Source organism: Vitis riparia, chromosome 2, assembly GCF_004353265.1.
Source record: "Vitis riparia cultivar Riparia Gloire de Montpellier isolate 1030 chromosome 2, EGFV_Vit.rip_1.0, whole genome shotgun sequence".
NCBI classification, from domain to species: Eukaryota; Viridiplantae; Streptophyta; class Magnoliopsida; order Vitales; family Vitaceae; genus Vitis; species Vitis riparia.
In genome coordinates, this window is record NC_048432.1 from 12382873 (window position 1) to 12397866 (window position 14994).

At 37.0% G+C, this 14994-nt stretch overlaps 1 protein-coding gene across 1 annotated transcript in view; it reads left to right on the forward strand.

Moving 5' to 3' along the window:
* LOC117929191 overlaps positions 1-14994 on the forward strand; it is a 55955-nt gene that overhangs the window by 23670 nt on the left and 17291 nt on the right. Inside the window, exons 5-11 of the mRNA XM_034849449.1 lie at positions 5275-5394; positions 5855-5983; positions 6088-6213; positions 7751-7800; positions 7907-8006; positions 13810-13927; positions 14104-14313. Of these exons, the coding sequence (XP_034705340.1) occupies positions 5275-5394; positions 5855-5983; positions 6088-6213; positions 7751-7800; positions 7907-8006; positions 13810-13927; positions 14104-14313 (853 nt within the window). The remainder of the gene's footprint in view (positions 1-5274; positions 5395-5854; positions 5984-6087; positions 6214-7750; positions 7801-7906; positions 8007-13809; positions 13928-14103; positions 14314-14994) is intronic.

A 14994-nucleotide genomic window follows, 5' to 3' on the forward strand; every position in this document is an offset into this window, starting at 1 on the left:
GAGGCTAATAAAGAGCACCTAACTCACTTAAGTTGGATCTTATTCTGGTGTGAAGCTGTATCAGGTCTAAGGATTAATTTGGCCAAAAGTGAAATCATTCCAGTTGGTGAGGTGGTTGAGATTGATGAGTTGGCAGTGGAGTTAGGGTGCAGGGTGGGCTCCTTGCCTTCTCAGTATCTGGGTCTGCCTTTAGGGGCTCCTAACAAGGCTCATTCTGTGTGGGATGGGGTAGAAGAGAGAGTGAGGAGGAGACTTGCGCTTTGGCTAGCATGCCAATCTATCAGATGTCTCTTTTTCGAATGCCCAAGATTGTTGCTAGAAGGTTAGAAAAAGTGCAAAGAGATCTTCTTAGGGGAGGGATAAACTTGGAGAGGAAAGCTCATCTAGTTAATTGGGAGGTGGTTTGTGCGGATAAGGATAATGGTGGGTTAGGCTTAAGGAAGCTAGCCCTTTTGAACAAAGCCTTGCTTGGTAAATGGATATGGAAGTTTGCTTATGATAAAGACAATCTTTGGAAACAAGTGATCGTGGCGAAATATGGGCAAGAGGGTCTTGGTTGGAGGACAAAGAAGGCTAATGGGCCGTTCAGAGTAGGGGTTTGGATGGAGATCTTGAAGGAAATTGATTGGTGTTGGGATAATAAGGTGCTCTTAGCTGGGAAGGGCACCAAAATCAGATTTTGGACTGACGTATGGTGCACTGGTACAACGCTGTCCCAAAACTTCCCTCATCTCTTTGCCATGGCTGTTCATAGGAATGCTACGGTGGAGGAGATGTGAGACCAGAATTTTGGACAAGGAGGCTGGAACCTAAGATTTTTGAGGGATTTTAATGATTGGGAGTTGGATATTGTAGGAGACTTGCTCCATGTTTTGAGGGGTCATAAGCCTTCTTTGGAGGAAGACTCAGTTTTTTGGAAGGGAGGAAGAAACAGACAATTTAGGGTCAAGGAAGCGTACAGCTTGTTGGCCAACCCCAATGACACCGCTTTTCCAACAAGTTGTATTTATTTATTTTTTTTGATTGGAAACGACAAAGGCATATATTGATAAAAAGGAAAGTACAAGAGAAGGATGATGAATCCTCCCACCAAAGAAAAACAAAACTACAATGAAACAAATGCGAGAAAATACAAATTAGATACAAACAACTTCTATAAGTTAGGCCAACCCAATGGAGTTGCACGCCGCTAACCAATCAAGTTGTATCACATTAAGGGGAATCCCCTTAAAAACCTTAGAACAACAAGCCCAAAGAGAAGCAAGGAAATGAATCATGTCCCATAGGTTCTCTGAATTCCTTGCTTTCCAACAAGTTGTATTTGGGTGGATAGAGTTCCAACCAAAGTTGCGTTCTTTGCTTGGGAGGCTATGTGGGGGAAGGTGCTTACTCTTAACAGGCTCCAGAAAAGAGGGTGGCAGCTCCCTAATTGTTGTTTTTTGTGTGGGTGTGAAGAAGAAACTGTAAATCATATTCTTATATACTATACAGTGGTCAGAGTCCTGTGGGATATCGTCCTTGGGTTATTAGGTGTTCAGTGGGTCTTTCTAGAAACTGTAAAGGAGGTCTTAACTAGCTGGAGGGGCCCTTTTGTGGGGAAGAAAAGGAAAGAGATATGGAAATCCATCCCGTTGTGTACTTTTTGGACGATTTAGAAGGAGAGGAATAGATTAGCTTTTAGGGGGGTGAGTTAGATATTCAGAAACTTAAGAATTTATTTGTTTGTAATTTATGGAGCTGGGCTAGATTGTATATTGGAGAGGAGTCTCTCTCCCTTATAGACTTTTTGGAGTGGTTAGCTTCCACTTAAGGAGTGGTGAGGCTCTTTTGGCTTTCTTTTTTGCTTGTGAGGCCTTAGCTGCCTTGTATACCCCCTGTATGCAGTGTGGCTTTTTGCCTCTGGTTTAATACAATTCTGGCTTACTTATAAAAAAAAAGTAACCTTTTAGCATGTATCCTTGTTTAAGATTCTCGTTTCAGTGGCTGCAAAAATTGAGAGATTGCAAAGGGATTTCCTTTTGTCAGGGGTTGGGGAAGGTAAAAGAGATTATATTGTTAGTTGGGACGTAGTGTGTAAGCCGAAGGCAAAAGGGGGATTGGGGTTTGGGAAGATTTCTTTAAGGAATCTCACTCTTTTAGGGACGTGGTTGTGGATGTATCCTAGGGAGAATATAGCTTTGTGGCATCAGGTCATTCTAAGCATTTATGGGACACATTCAAATGGTTGGGATGCCAACACTTTAGTTAGATGGTCACATCGTTGTCCTTGGAAGACTATTGTACAAGTCTTTCAGGATTTTTCAAAGTATACTCGGTTTATGGTAGGAGATGGGGAAAAAATTCGCTTTTGGGAAGATTTGTGGTGGGAGGACCAGCCTTTGAGATCCCAATATCCAAGACTATTTAGAGTAGTCACGGATAAAAATATTCCTATTTCTATAATTCTCGGTTCTGCTCGCCCTTTATCTGGGAACTTTAATTTCCATCCTAATCTTTCCGATTCAGAGATAGAAGATCTAGAATGTCTCATGTGATCTCTTGATTGTATACATTTATCCACTTCGGCTTCAGATGTGAGATCCTGGTCTTTATCTTCTTCAGGATTGTTCACAGTCAAATATTTCTTTATAGCCTTGTCCCAAATACCTGATTTATCTCCTCTTTTCCCTACTAAGTTTGTATGGAATTCTCAAGTCCCTTTCAAAGTCAAGTCCTTTGTTTGGTTAGTGACACACAAAAAGGTAAATACTAATGACTTGCTATAATTGAGAAGACCCTACAAAGCTCTTAGTCCTGACATTTGTAAGTTGTGCATGAAGTAAGGAGAATCAGCAGATCATCTTTTCCTACATTGTTCTTTGACGATAGGGTTGTGACACAGATTATTTCAGCTAGCCAAGATGGATTGGGTTCCTCCGAGAAGCATTTCAGACATGATGTCCATCAATTATAAAGGTTTTGGCACTTCCAAGGGAGGGATAGTTCTATGGCAAAATGTGTGCATTGCTTTAATTTGGGTTGTGTGGTGGGAAAGAAATGTTAGGATATTTGAGGACATAACTAGGATTTCAGAGAATCTATGGGATTCCATTCACTTCCTTGCTTCTCTTTGGGCTTTTTGTTCCGTGGTTTTTAAGGGCATTCCCCTTAACGTGTTATAACTAGATTGGCTAGCAGTGCGTAGTTTCAACGGGATGGTCTAGCCAAGAGAGCTTGTTTGTAGTTTTCATAGTGTAGTTTCTTGTTCTTTTATTGTGTTGTTTAGTTTTATCTTTAGAGGGAGGATTCCTCATCCTTCTTTTGTACTTCTTTATCTATCAATATATATAATTGTTGTTTCCTATCAAAAAAAAAAAGTAACCTTAAAGCATGGGTTAGGTTACACATCAAAAAAGGTTAATGTCTTTGATTGATTTTGTTGATTGGTTGGGGTCGTGTTGAGAGAGTGAGCTATCTTTTGTGCTCTGTCTTTTATGGTATTACCATTTGGTGCCCATTGTATATGGTGTACTGTTTTCTTTTCCGTATATATATAACTTTTATTGCCCATTAAAAAAAATTAAATTAGAGGGTAACAAGCTAGAACTTTTTAGTGAATCATCTTTTTTAGCCCAATTCCATGTGCAGGTTCCGTTAATTGCTTGATTAGCTAATCTAGGCTTCCAATAGAAAGAAATTTCCATGTCTTTTGATAAATCAAACATCTCTATCACCTAATGATTGTAGCTCTAGAAGCCATGTCTCTTGGTATTGGGCACAGGAAATGACCATGGAAGAAAATCTTTCAAAAGGGAAAATATCATCCCCCAGGAAAGGACCTCTTTCAAGCCTTCAAGAAAGGTCAAAATTTCAGCCTTGGTAGTAAACCAAAACTAGTCAGCTTAAAGTTCTTTATTATCTCTTGGCTAGAGGTTTTGCTAGTCCCTTGGATGCCAGCTTGCATCAGATTACCCAAATAGTATCCATCAAAACTAAACTTGTATTGGCATGTGATAATCTATTTACTCCATGTTCTACATATAACCACATCTATTGAAATAATGTTAAAAGGAGTTCCACCAAACTCCTTGGTAATGACACTTTTAACCAAGTAAAAAGTTGAATTCTACCCATCCTGCAAACAGTTATGCCATGATTATCATCAAGAAACTTGTGTTCCTTTTAACAAAATCACTCAGATTGTGGCTAAAACAGAACAGTGCCTATTCCTTTATTGCCAGAATTTTCACCTAATGAATCCTTGCTGAGAAAACACTCTATGCAAAAGCTTTTAACAAACAATTCTTTGCTGCCAATTTCATTTGGAGACCCAAAACCCACTAAAGGTAATGGCCTTTTTTTTCCTGTTTAGTGCCTAATATGAAGCTGCATGGCAATCATATACTGTTAGTGGCCACTAGCCAGTGTGAAGGTTCTTGCCAATCATATGCTACGGATGAGAAGTCCTTATAGGGCTTTCAGTTCAGATCATTGTGTTTTATGCAGGGGCAGTGGCGAACCAACTGACCATCTCTTTTTCCATTGCCTGTTTATCTGAGGGCTTTGGCCAGGTTGCTCAGATTTTCTAGGATAGGTTCCCCTAGAAGTTGACATTCATGCTAATAATCTCTTTTAGGCATCGTAGGGGTTTCTAGAGGTAGGGTTCTGTTGTTAAGTTTCACTTTGATGGATGATCTGAAGGAGAAAAGCTCTAGGCTTATATATGTATGTGTGTATATATATATAGGTCTAAGGTGCCTGTTGAGGACTTGTTTGATGGGCGACGGCTTTGAGACTCCAATCTCTGGGTGGAGGGAGATTCTACAATTATCATTTTGTGGGTGTCTGAGGAAAGTGGTCTGTGGAAGTATGACATGTGGCTTTGCCAAATTGTAGATGTTGCTAGTCATTTAGATGGCTCTTTCTCTTGGATTTAGTGCTTAGCAAAGTCATGCTGTAGGTCATTAGCCAAGAAAGTAGCTAGGCAGTCAGGGCCTTTTGCAGGTCATATTGTAGGTCATTTAGCCAAGTCATGCTGTAGGTTGTTCAGCCAAGGGAAGGAGCTAGCCAAGTATGGTATGTTAGAGTTGATTGTAATTTTCTATTTTCTCTGTTCTTTCAAGTTGTTTTCCAACTGTTCAAGATGCTATCTGTGCGTCTTGATTCATTTTTTATTTGTAGAAAATGATAAAGTAATAGCAACTATTAGAGGCAATTTACCTTTTTGTATTTATTCTGATTTTAATCCCTCTTAAGGATAGTTTTTAATGTTCCATTGATTTTTTGGTTGTAAAGGTGAGAGGTCAAATTAAACTACTCTGTGGGGGCAGCATCATCTTTGGACTGTCAGAGTATCCAATCTCAGAATTTGAGCTTGTTGCAGAAGAACTTTTGATGAGTGATTCTGTCATTAAGGTACATATATTTTCTAAAAATGCTTCATGTTCTATACATCACAAACAAACTGTTCTTGGCAGATGTCCTCAGTAAAGTTGTCTTCATTTCATCGATCAGGTATCATGACCATGCTGGGTATAAGTGACATTTTCTCTCCAAATTGACTAACTATGTTGAGGAGGGCTTCCAATATCATTATATTTTTTGTCTTCCTTTCTTTCTTCTTCTACATCTTTTGAGAACTCTAAACAATGCACCTTAGAATTTTCAATCTATTGCAGCTAATCTTGTCTGAATATTTTGTGTTCTCTCTCCATGAAGTACATGTTATATCTCATGTTTTAAGATCTATAAGTACTAGCAAATTATGCAGTAACACCCTCAGAAAGTAGAATATATGCCGATGCTCTATTCATGGTCTAAATTGTCTTTCTTGTTTGTGTGCCCTTTTTTTTTTTTTTTTTATAAATGAGTGAAGGTTTTTGGTGCATTTAGAGTGGCTGTGAAGATGTTACTCATGTGGAACTCTAAAATCAAAATTGATGGTGGTGGAAATACTGTTGTTACCACTTCTGTCCTTGAAGTTAGGAATCTTATTGTTCTAACGGTATGGTTATTTTAACCTTATCCATATTTAGCTGTTGTGGACATATTTTGTTCTTGGTGAATTTTATATCTGAAACCGTGATTATAAATCCTTGTTTTTGGCAGGAAAATTCTGTAATTAGTTCAAATACGAACTTGGCTGTATATGGTCAGGGACTTCTGAAGTTGACTGGTCATGGTGATGCAATCAAAGCTCAGCGACTTTCCTTGTCACTGTTTTATAATATAACCGTAAGACAGATTTATGTTTTCTTTGTACATTTTTATGAGCTTTATGAATAGATTCATATCTAGAATCAGTTATGAGCTTTATGAATGGATTCACATCTGGAATCAATTATTATTATAATTATTATTATTACTAACTTTCAAGAACTGGAGATGGAATATGTTTGTGAATATGAAAGGGATAGTTAGCATACCAAGGAAGGATTAGGAATCCTTTGCCAATGAACCAGAAAAAGGAAAATCCAAAGCACCTCTGGAATCAGCTTTCATATCTGTACATGATGGGCTTGCCCAGAGGCTGCTTTTTTCCTCATGTTCAGAAAGTTTCCTCCTCAATAGACCAGTATTGCCAATAGATTGTTTGAATCTTGGATCAACAGCAGCCTACCATAATATTACCATGGATGCATGATGCAAAGATATGTGAAATCAGTATTCTTTTTCCAATTGTCCATGAGAAGTATGGATAATTGATTTATGGATGAACTGGTGTTCATAATGGAATGTGTTTCTCCTTGCTTTCAATATAAAGAACTAGAAGGAAAAAACTGCTTGACTCCTCCAAAGTGCTAATAATCTGAATTTCAATCTGAATTTCTTTAATCCTTCTGCAAATATGAAGGTGCATAAATGCAAATTGTCTGTGGAAGTAAGTGAAAAATGACATGCAAAGCTATAAGTAAATTGAAGTATTTAATAGATTGTACTCTTTCCCTTCTGCTTTCACCTTAAGGAACAAGAAGGGGAAAATGATCCTTCAAAGTGTTGATAATCTACTTTGCAAGGTTACTGCCTTATCCAAGTATGGACATCATTCTTGTCACCGACATCATCATCATTTTCTTCTTATTTTCCTTTTTGTGGTGTTATTTCAACATTTACAACAGTATATCTTTTTGTTGGTTTTTTCTTCTTTGATCATTACAAATGGTTGCTGCTGTTACATCTTCATCTTCAGATCATTTTTATGTTTCAAGTTTGTTTTTTCTGGTTCTATTCTATTATGTTGCATGAGTATGTCTTTTACTTGGACAGTTGCCTCACTTTTATTGGGGCCTTCAGTTTGGATCGTTAAGAAGTATTGGCTTTGTGCACCTTGTATTTTGATATTTTACATTGCCACTAATTTCTTTTTGGTCCTTTTTATTTTATTTTATTTTTCTTCTCTATCTTAATGATGCATGAAGGCAACCCTCTTGTCTTCACCTCCTGCACTTCCTTTTGTACTTTGCAGTTGGCTTTTAATGTTATGATAAAGTATTTGTTTAATAATATGAATCTTTTTAGCATGCATCTGCATTTCTTTTGGTTTGTTTAATAATATTAGTATACAAACGATTTGTGTGCCAGGACTACAACCTTTGCATTTGTGGAACTGTATTTCTTGTTACGATGCCTTCTTTCTTCAACTTGTTTCTGTTTGTTTTGATCACAGATGATTTTAGTTTCTTGTTTCAGTACTGTCTCTTACATTATTTGTAATGTCCTTTCAATTTTTCTATCTGTAAATTTCTTTTCCTCAACTGCTTGCACTTGTCAGGTTGGGCCTGGTTCCTTACTTCAGGCTCCATTGGATGATGATACAAGCATGTGAGTGTGAAATCCTGCTTCATTTTCTTGGAACTGCTAAGAGTACACAATCATCCACAATTAAATCATTTCTGTAATTCTCTCTCCTTTGTCTCTCCATCTGTAGGGTAACAAAATCCCGTTGTGAGAGTCAGACATGCCCAATGGATTTGATTACCCCACCAGATGATTGCCATGTTAATAATACACTATCCTTTTCACTTCAAGTAAGACAGCTTTATCTTTGAATTGCTTATTATACTAATATATTTTGGGAAATATCTGCTTTTCATTTGGGCAATTTATTCTACACTTCATATAGGGATGCTGGGATGTTTTCAGTGATACAACTAACTTACAGATGGAAAATAAATCATTGTAATAATAACATTCAATACATAAAACAAATAATAATAGATTTTTAAAATTAAAGCAATTGAAATTACTTAGCCAGTAGAGGAGCTACCGTGCTGAGGGGAATAAGTAGAGTAAAATTTCTACCTTATTGAAACCATTCATCCTTTTCTGTTGCAAGATATGCTCTATGATTTTGTGCCATTGAGAATGGCTAGAATACAGCAATGCTTCATGTGTTGTTGAATAATGTGGAAGAATATGATTAGGAAAGGTTATAGCTGTATTTTTGTAATTAAGGAGAGAGTTAGAATAATCCCCATAATCAAGGGGATTTGATAGAATTATGTTAGGAAAGTTTCTATTTTTTGTGCTAAGAATATTTGTATAAATATATGGGATGTACAAATTGAAATCAAGGAAAAATTTATTCTATTTACCTTCCAATTCTTCTTCTTTCACATGGTATCAAAGCCTTAGGCTCGTGAATCTGGGAGAAGAATTTTCTTCGGTCTTCATTGCCAAGTTCAATGCGACCTTCGTTGTCGACCTTAAAAGTTTTTCTTTCATTATCGATTTTTAGAGCCTTGCACTGACGCAGAAAAAAAAAGGGGAAAAAAAAAAAAAACTGATCGTGAAACTTATCGAGAAAGTAGCCAGAAACCAAAGCTACTCCACACCGTCGACCACTGCTGCAAACAAGGATCGAGCCCTTGCCGTCACCCCTCATCGTTGTCTTTGTCTTCACCTCGTTTTGTTGTCATCTTCTCCTCGTGCCATAGTGTCTCCACTTTGCGCTGCTGCTATGCCACCAACAGGAAGTGGGTCGATTGTAAACACACAGTCAACCATCCCTCTCCTTCAACAACACAGTTGTTGTCTTCATCTCATTGGGCCACCGTCGTCTCCTTGGATTTGCCTCATGTTGCCGTTGCAGTTGCCCTAAGATCTCGATGCTACCATCGGTTGATGCCACCTTAGACTGTCGACTTGGTTTCTCCCCGACTTCACTTTTCAGCCCGTGGGTATTTAAGGCTTGACTATTTAAGTTGAGTTTTTTAAGTCTTTGTTTTATAATTTTTCCCTAAAAGAAAAAAAGAAACCGCTCAATTTGGAAAAATGACAACCAGTTACAATGGAGGGTAGCTGAAGGATATTGGACAAACACACTTGTCTTCGATTCAACTAGTGCAGAAAGATCCCTGAAACAAGGTGAATTCAATTAGAAGGAAATTGAAAAATCAAGAACTTTGTTGAGAACTCTTGAGAAACTTTCAGGTACCTCCTCATTGACACTTTTAAGTAAGTCTCCTATTTCCATTGGATTAAAAGCCTCGAATGAAACCTTTGTCAATTCATGAGTTATAGATTCAGGTGCCACGGATCACATGACTCATTCATCACACCAATTTCACAACTATAATCCTTGTTCAAGCAATAGGAAAATAACCATAGCTGATGGTTCGTTAATCACCATTGCAAGTGTAGGAGATATCTAAATTAGTCCTACCCTCACTCTGAGAAATGTGCTTCATGTTCTAAAGTTGTCTACTAATCTTGTCTCTATACAAAAGCTTACAAAAGAGTTGGGTTGTAATTTGATTTTTTACCATATTGTGTATTTCAAGACCAGAATTTAGGGAAGATGATTAGACTTGCTACGGAATGGAACATGCTATACTGCCTTGAGACACCAAGCGAATCATCCATATCTCTTCTCTCTTAGCACCTCCTTTTTAATAAAGAAAAAATCTAGCTTCATCATCATGAGCTTGGACATCCGTTGTTTTGAATTCTTAACATCTTGTTTCCTTCTCTGTTTAGGAAATTAGATGTTGAGAGCTTTCACTGTGAAGTGTATGAACTAGCCAAACACAAGCATTCAACCTTTTCAATCAGTAATAAAAGAAGTTTAGAGCCTTTTTATTTAATTCATAGTGATATTTGGGGTCCTTCGCTTATCCCAAATATATCTGGGGCATGCTAGTTTGTGTTTTTCATTGATGATTGTACTAGGGTCTCTTGGATCTTTTCACTTAAACACCAATCTGATGTGAGTTTTGTTCTCCCAAATTTCCATAACATGATAAAAAATTGGTTTAGTGTCACTATCAAAAGGTTTCAATCTAACAACGCCAAAGATTATTTCAATCAAGTTCTAATTTCATACTTTCATCATGAAGGTATAATTCATGAGTCATCGTGTGTGAATACCTTACAACAAAATGGAGTTGCTGAGAGGAAAAATGGTTACTTCCTTGATACAACATGAGTTTTTTTGTTCCAAAAACATGTGCCTAAATCTTATTAGGGGGAGGTCGTCCTAACTGCCACACATCTCATAAACCAATTATCCTTCAGAGTCTTAGGTTTCAAAAGTCCCATGGAAATACTCTTATCATTTTATCTTAATATAAAAACCACAAATCATCTCATTCCTAAAATATTTGTGTGTCCTTTATGCATGTTCATAGTCCAAACAATGGAAAATTGGACTTAAGAGTAGTCAAATGTATTTTTGTGGTATATTTGTCAACTTAAAAGGGATATAAGTGTTACCATCCATCATCCAATTTTTTTTTTTTGTCTCAACTGCTACTTTCAACAAAATTGATTCTTATTTTCTCACTTCTTATATTTAAGGGGAGAATTCCATTGAGAAAGACAATGATCGACACTTCTATTTCAACGAGCCCTTTTTCATTGATCCTATTGACCCTCCTAAAGTGTCTAATCTAGTATCTGCACCTCTCATTGATCGTATTAGCCTACCTTAAGTGTTTGATCCAGTTGTCGTACTCTCCTCTAGACCCAAGTCATCCATTGAGCTTACTCCTAAGAATCGAATAATTGACAAAGTGTACTTAAAGAAGAAAGCTGCAGTTCCTCGACTTATACAAGTCTAAGAATCTGAATTGACTTCTGGAAATAAGGTAACAGTTTTTCATCCTCCCTTGAGAATTGAGTCAAAACTTCAGTTTAAAAAACTCATAGACCAAAACCTCCTTATTGCCTTTAGGAAAGGAATGAGGGAATGCACTCAATGTCCTTTGTATCCACTTTCTCATGTTGTGTCATTCAAAAAGTTGTCTCCATCCCATAAGAGTTTTCTTACAAGTTTGAACAATATTCATATCCTTACCACTCTATTTGAGGTTTTTTTCTAATGAAAACTGAAGGCAAAAAATGGAGGCCTTGTAAAAAAATAAAACTTGGGAGTTGGTAGATTTGCTTATAGGGAAAAGATCAATGGGATGTAAGTGAATCTATACTATTAAGTATGGAGCAGATGGGACATTGGAGAGGTACAAGCCGAGATTGGTGGTCAAAGGATATACTCAAACATATGGCGTGGATTATCTAGAGACATTTGCCTTAATTACCAAGATGAACACAGTTAGAGTTTTGTTATCATTGGGGGCAAATTATAACTGAGATCTACGACAGTTCGATGTCAAAAATGCATTTTTGAATGGAGATCTGGAATAAGAGATTTATATGGAAATCCCTCTTAGATTTGGAAGTGATTTAGCCACTAAAAAGGTATGTAAACTAAAGAAAGTTCTATATGGGCTGAAACAGTCTCTAAGGGTTTGGTTTGGAAGGTTTGCTAAAGTGATGAAAAACATGGGATATAGACAAAGTTAAGGAGATCATACATTGTTCATCAAATATTTAGATTCAGGGGGAGTAACAACTCTTCTGGTATATATGGATGACATCATTGTGACAGGAAATAATGAAAAGGAGAGACAGACTTTGAGGCAATGCTTGATCAAGGAGTTTGAGATTAAAGAGTTAGGAAAGTTGAAATACTGCCTAGGAATCAAAGTTGCACATTCTAAGCAAGGAATCTTTATTTCTAAGCAGAAATATGTAACAAACCTTCTTAAGGAAACAAGGAAGTTGGCGTGTAAACTAGCAAGCACACCAATAGATCCTAATCATAAGCTTGGAGAGGCTAAGGAAAATGTTGTAGTAGATAGAGACATGTATCAACATTTGGTAGGAAGATTCATTTATTTCTCTCACACAAGATTGGATATAGCATATGTTGTGAGTGTGATTAGCCAGTTCATGCACAACCTAAAAGAGGTTCATCTATAAGCTGCTAATCGAGTGCTACAATACCTTAAGGGGTCTCTAGGAAAGAACATCCTATTTAAATGAAACTCAAGACTAGTACTTGAAGCATACATAAATGCAGATTATGCTGGATTAGTGGTTGATAGAAAGTCAGTCACTGGGTATTGCACCTTTCTTGGTGGGAATTTGATAACCTAGAGAAGTTAGAAATAGAGTTTGGTGCCGAGGTCTAGTGCAGAAGCAGAATTTCGCGCAATGGCCCAAGGAATTTGTGAATTACTATGGTTGAAGATTATTTTATAAGATTTAAAAATTAAATGAGATGACCTAATGAGGCTTTACTGCGATAATAAATTTGCAATCAGTATTGCACATAATCTAGTGTAACATGATCGATCGAAGCACATAGAGATAGAGAAACATTTTATTAAGGAGGAACTAGATAGTAAGTTGATCTGTATTCCTTATGTATTTATCAACTACCAACTTATAGATATACTTCTCAAAGGTTTAAGCAGTACAATGTTTCAAGCAAGTGTATCCAAGATGGGAATGGAAAAGATCTATTCACTAGCTTGAGGAGGAGTGTGGAAGAATGTAATTAGGAAATGTTATAGCTGTTTTTTTGTAATTAAAGATATGATTAGGACAATCCCATAATCAAGGGGATTTGATAGAATTAGGTTAGGAACGTTTCTATTTTTTGTGCTAAGACTATTTGTATAAATATATGAGATGTACAGATTGAAATCAAGGAATAAATTTATTTTAATCAAGAAAGAATTAGAGGCCAGGAATGAGGAGTGGACCCTCCTAGGGATGTGGGTTTGGGCAGCATGGCAGAAGGGGAGGATTTTGTGTGTCTTCCCAATGGTTTTGTTGAGTTCTCTAATTGTTTGGGGATGCTAGTTTTGGGTTTCGAAAAGAAAATTAGTTCTCTTCTTAGAAAATTGGAATCAAAGAAAGGTCGTGGGGTTAAGGTATTAGGGGGAAGGAGAAAATCCATGTCATCTTCTCAACTTGAGAAGGAAATCTAAGGGCTCAAGTACTCAATCAATTACAATAGTGCTCTGTCCACGGTAAGAGGAAAGGAGAGGGGTGTGGGGACTTAACGGTAGGGGTTTCAACTGATCGTAGGTGTTTATTTTATTCTGCTAGGGGTTCTTTTTGTTATGGGTAGGGGTTCTTTTGTTTCTCTTTTTAGGTTTCTGCTATGGGCTTTCCAGCCCCCCTGGGAGCTGGGTGTTGGTGGGAAGGTGGGTTTTAGTTGCTCTTTTTTCTTTTCTTGCTTGCCTCTTGGCCATATCTGAATATCCCGTGTGTACTTTGTTGCGCCTTTTTGCAAGTGCCTTTTATGTATTCTGCTTATTTACCTATCAAAAAAACATTGACAAAGAGAAGAAGTACATTGTTATCTTTAAATAATTTTCAATGAGACAAATAACCAGAAAATTGTATCCCCCTCTGTTTAGGCTTCAATTGGTGGGTTCAAATGATGCTCATTGCTAATCAGACATATCTCAATTTGCTAATTAGGTTGATGTGATAGGCCAATTAAACTTATCCATTTTTTGTTTTAACCTTTGGAAGATTTGTCGTGTTGAGGACCTTCTTGTTAATGGCCTCATCGAGGGAAGCATCATTCACATCCACAGGGCAAGAACTATCATCATTGATACCGATGGCATGATTTCTGCATCAGAATTAGGTAATAATATCCCATGAGTTAGTTTTATTGTAATTCTTTTATTGTTCTTTCCTTCTTTTGCTTTTGTTTCTTTCTGCAATTAACCTCAATGACTAATTGATCCCATCTTAAAGAAGCTGAATAAACAAATTGCTGTATGTTTAAAACTTTCTGACTAAGCAAGGAATCTTTTTTAGGTTGCAGAACAGGCATCGGTAAGGGTAACTATTCAAATGGAGCTGGTGGTGGTGCTGGCCATGGCGGAAGAGGCGGCTCAGGACTTTTTCATGGGAGGGTGAGTGAAGGTGGTGACAAATATGGTAGTGCTGAGCTTCCCTGTGAATTGGGAAGTGGAACTGAGGGTCCCAACGAATCTTATGGACATGTGGCTGGAGGGGGAATGATAGGTAATAATTTCAACATATGGTACAAATTTCAGAAATAAGTTTCTCTGTTTATCATATTTATGTTTTTAATTTATGTAACAAAAACTAATGGGTGCTGGAGTTATTATAATGTTAGTGCTTTGAGTTGTTCCTCTTGGTAAGTATGCAATTTTTTTTGGTGTTATTATTGTAATTATTATTTTTAGGTGTTATTATTATTATTTATTAGAAACAACATATGTATTAATTAAAAGTGAATAAAAATATGAGAAGGATGAGAAATCCTCCTCATGATATACAAACCTGATAAAAAGACCTAGAGAAACCTCCACTATAGAAGGAGGACTATACAAAAGGAGCGAAAAGCCTATACAAGTATAACATCTCTTAAAGTTCATCTAGGAAGTCACCCAATAGGCCCAACCCTAGGGTATACATATCGAAAGCCAACTAAGCTGAATTACACTCAAAGGAAAGGGTTTAAAAATGTCAATACAGTAGGCTCAAAAGAAACATAGAAATGAAGCAAGTCCTACATCATCTCAGATGTCTTCCAAGTATCCTCGAAAATCCTAGCATTCCTCTCTTTTCATACAATCCACAACAAAGTAAGATAAACAATCTTCCAAAGAGTCTTGCCTCTAGTAGAGTTCCCAAAACACTTGAAAGAAATAACCATCATATCGTGAATATTGCTTATTT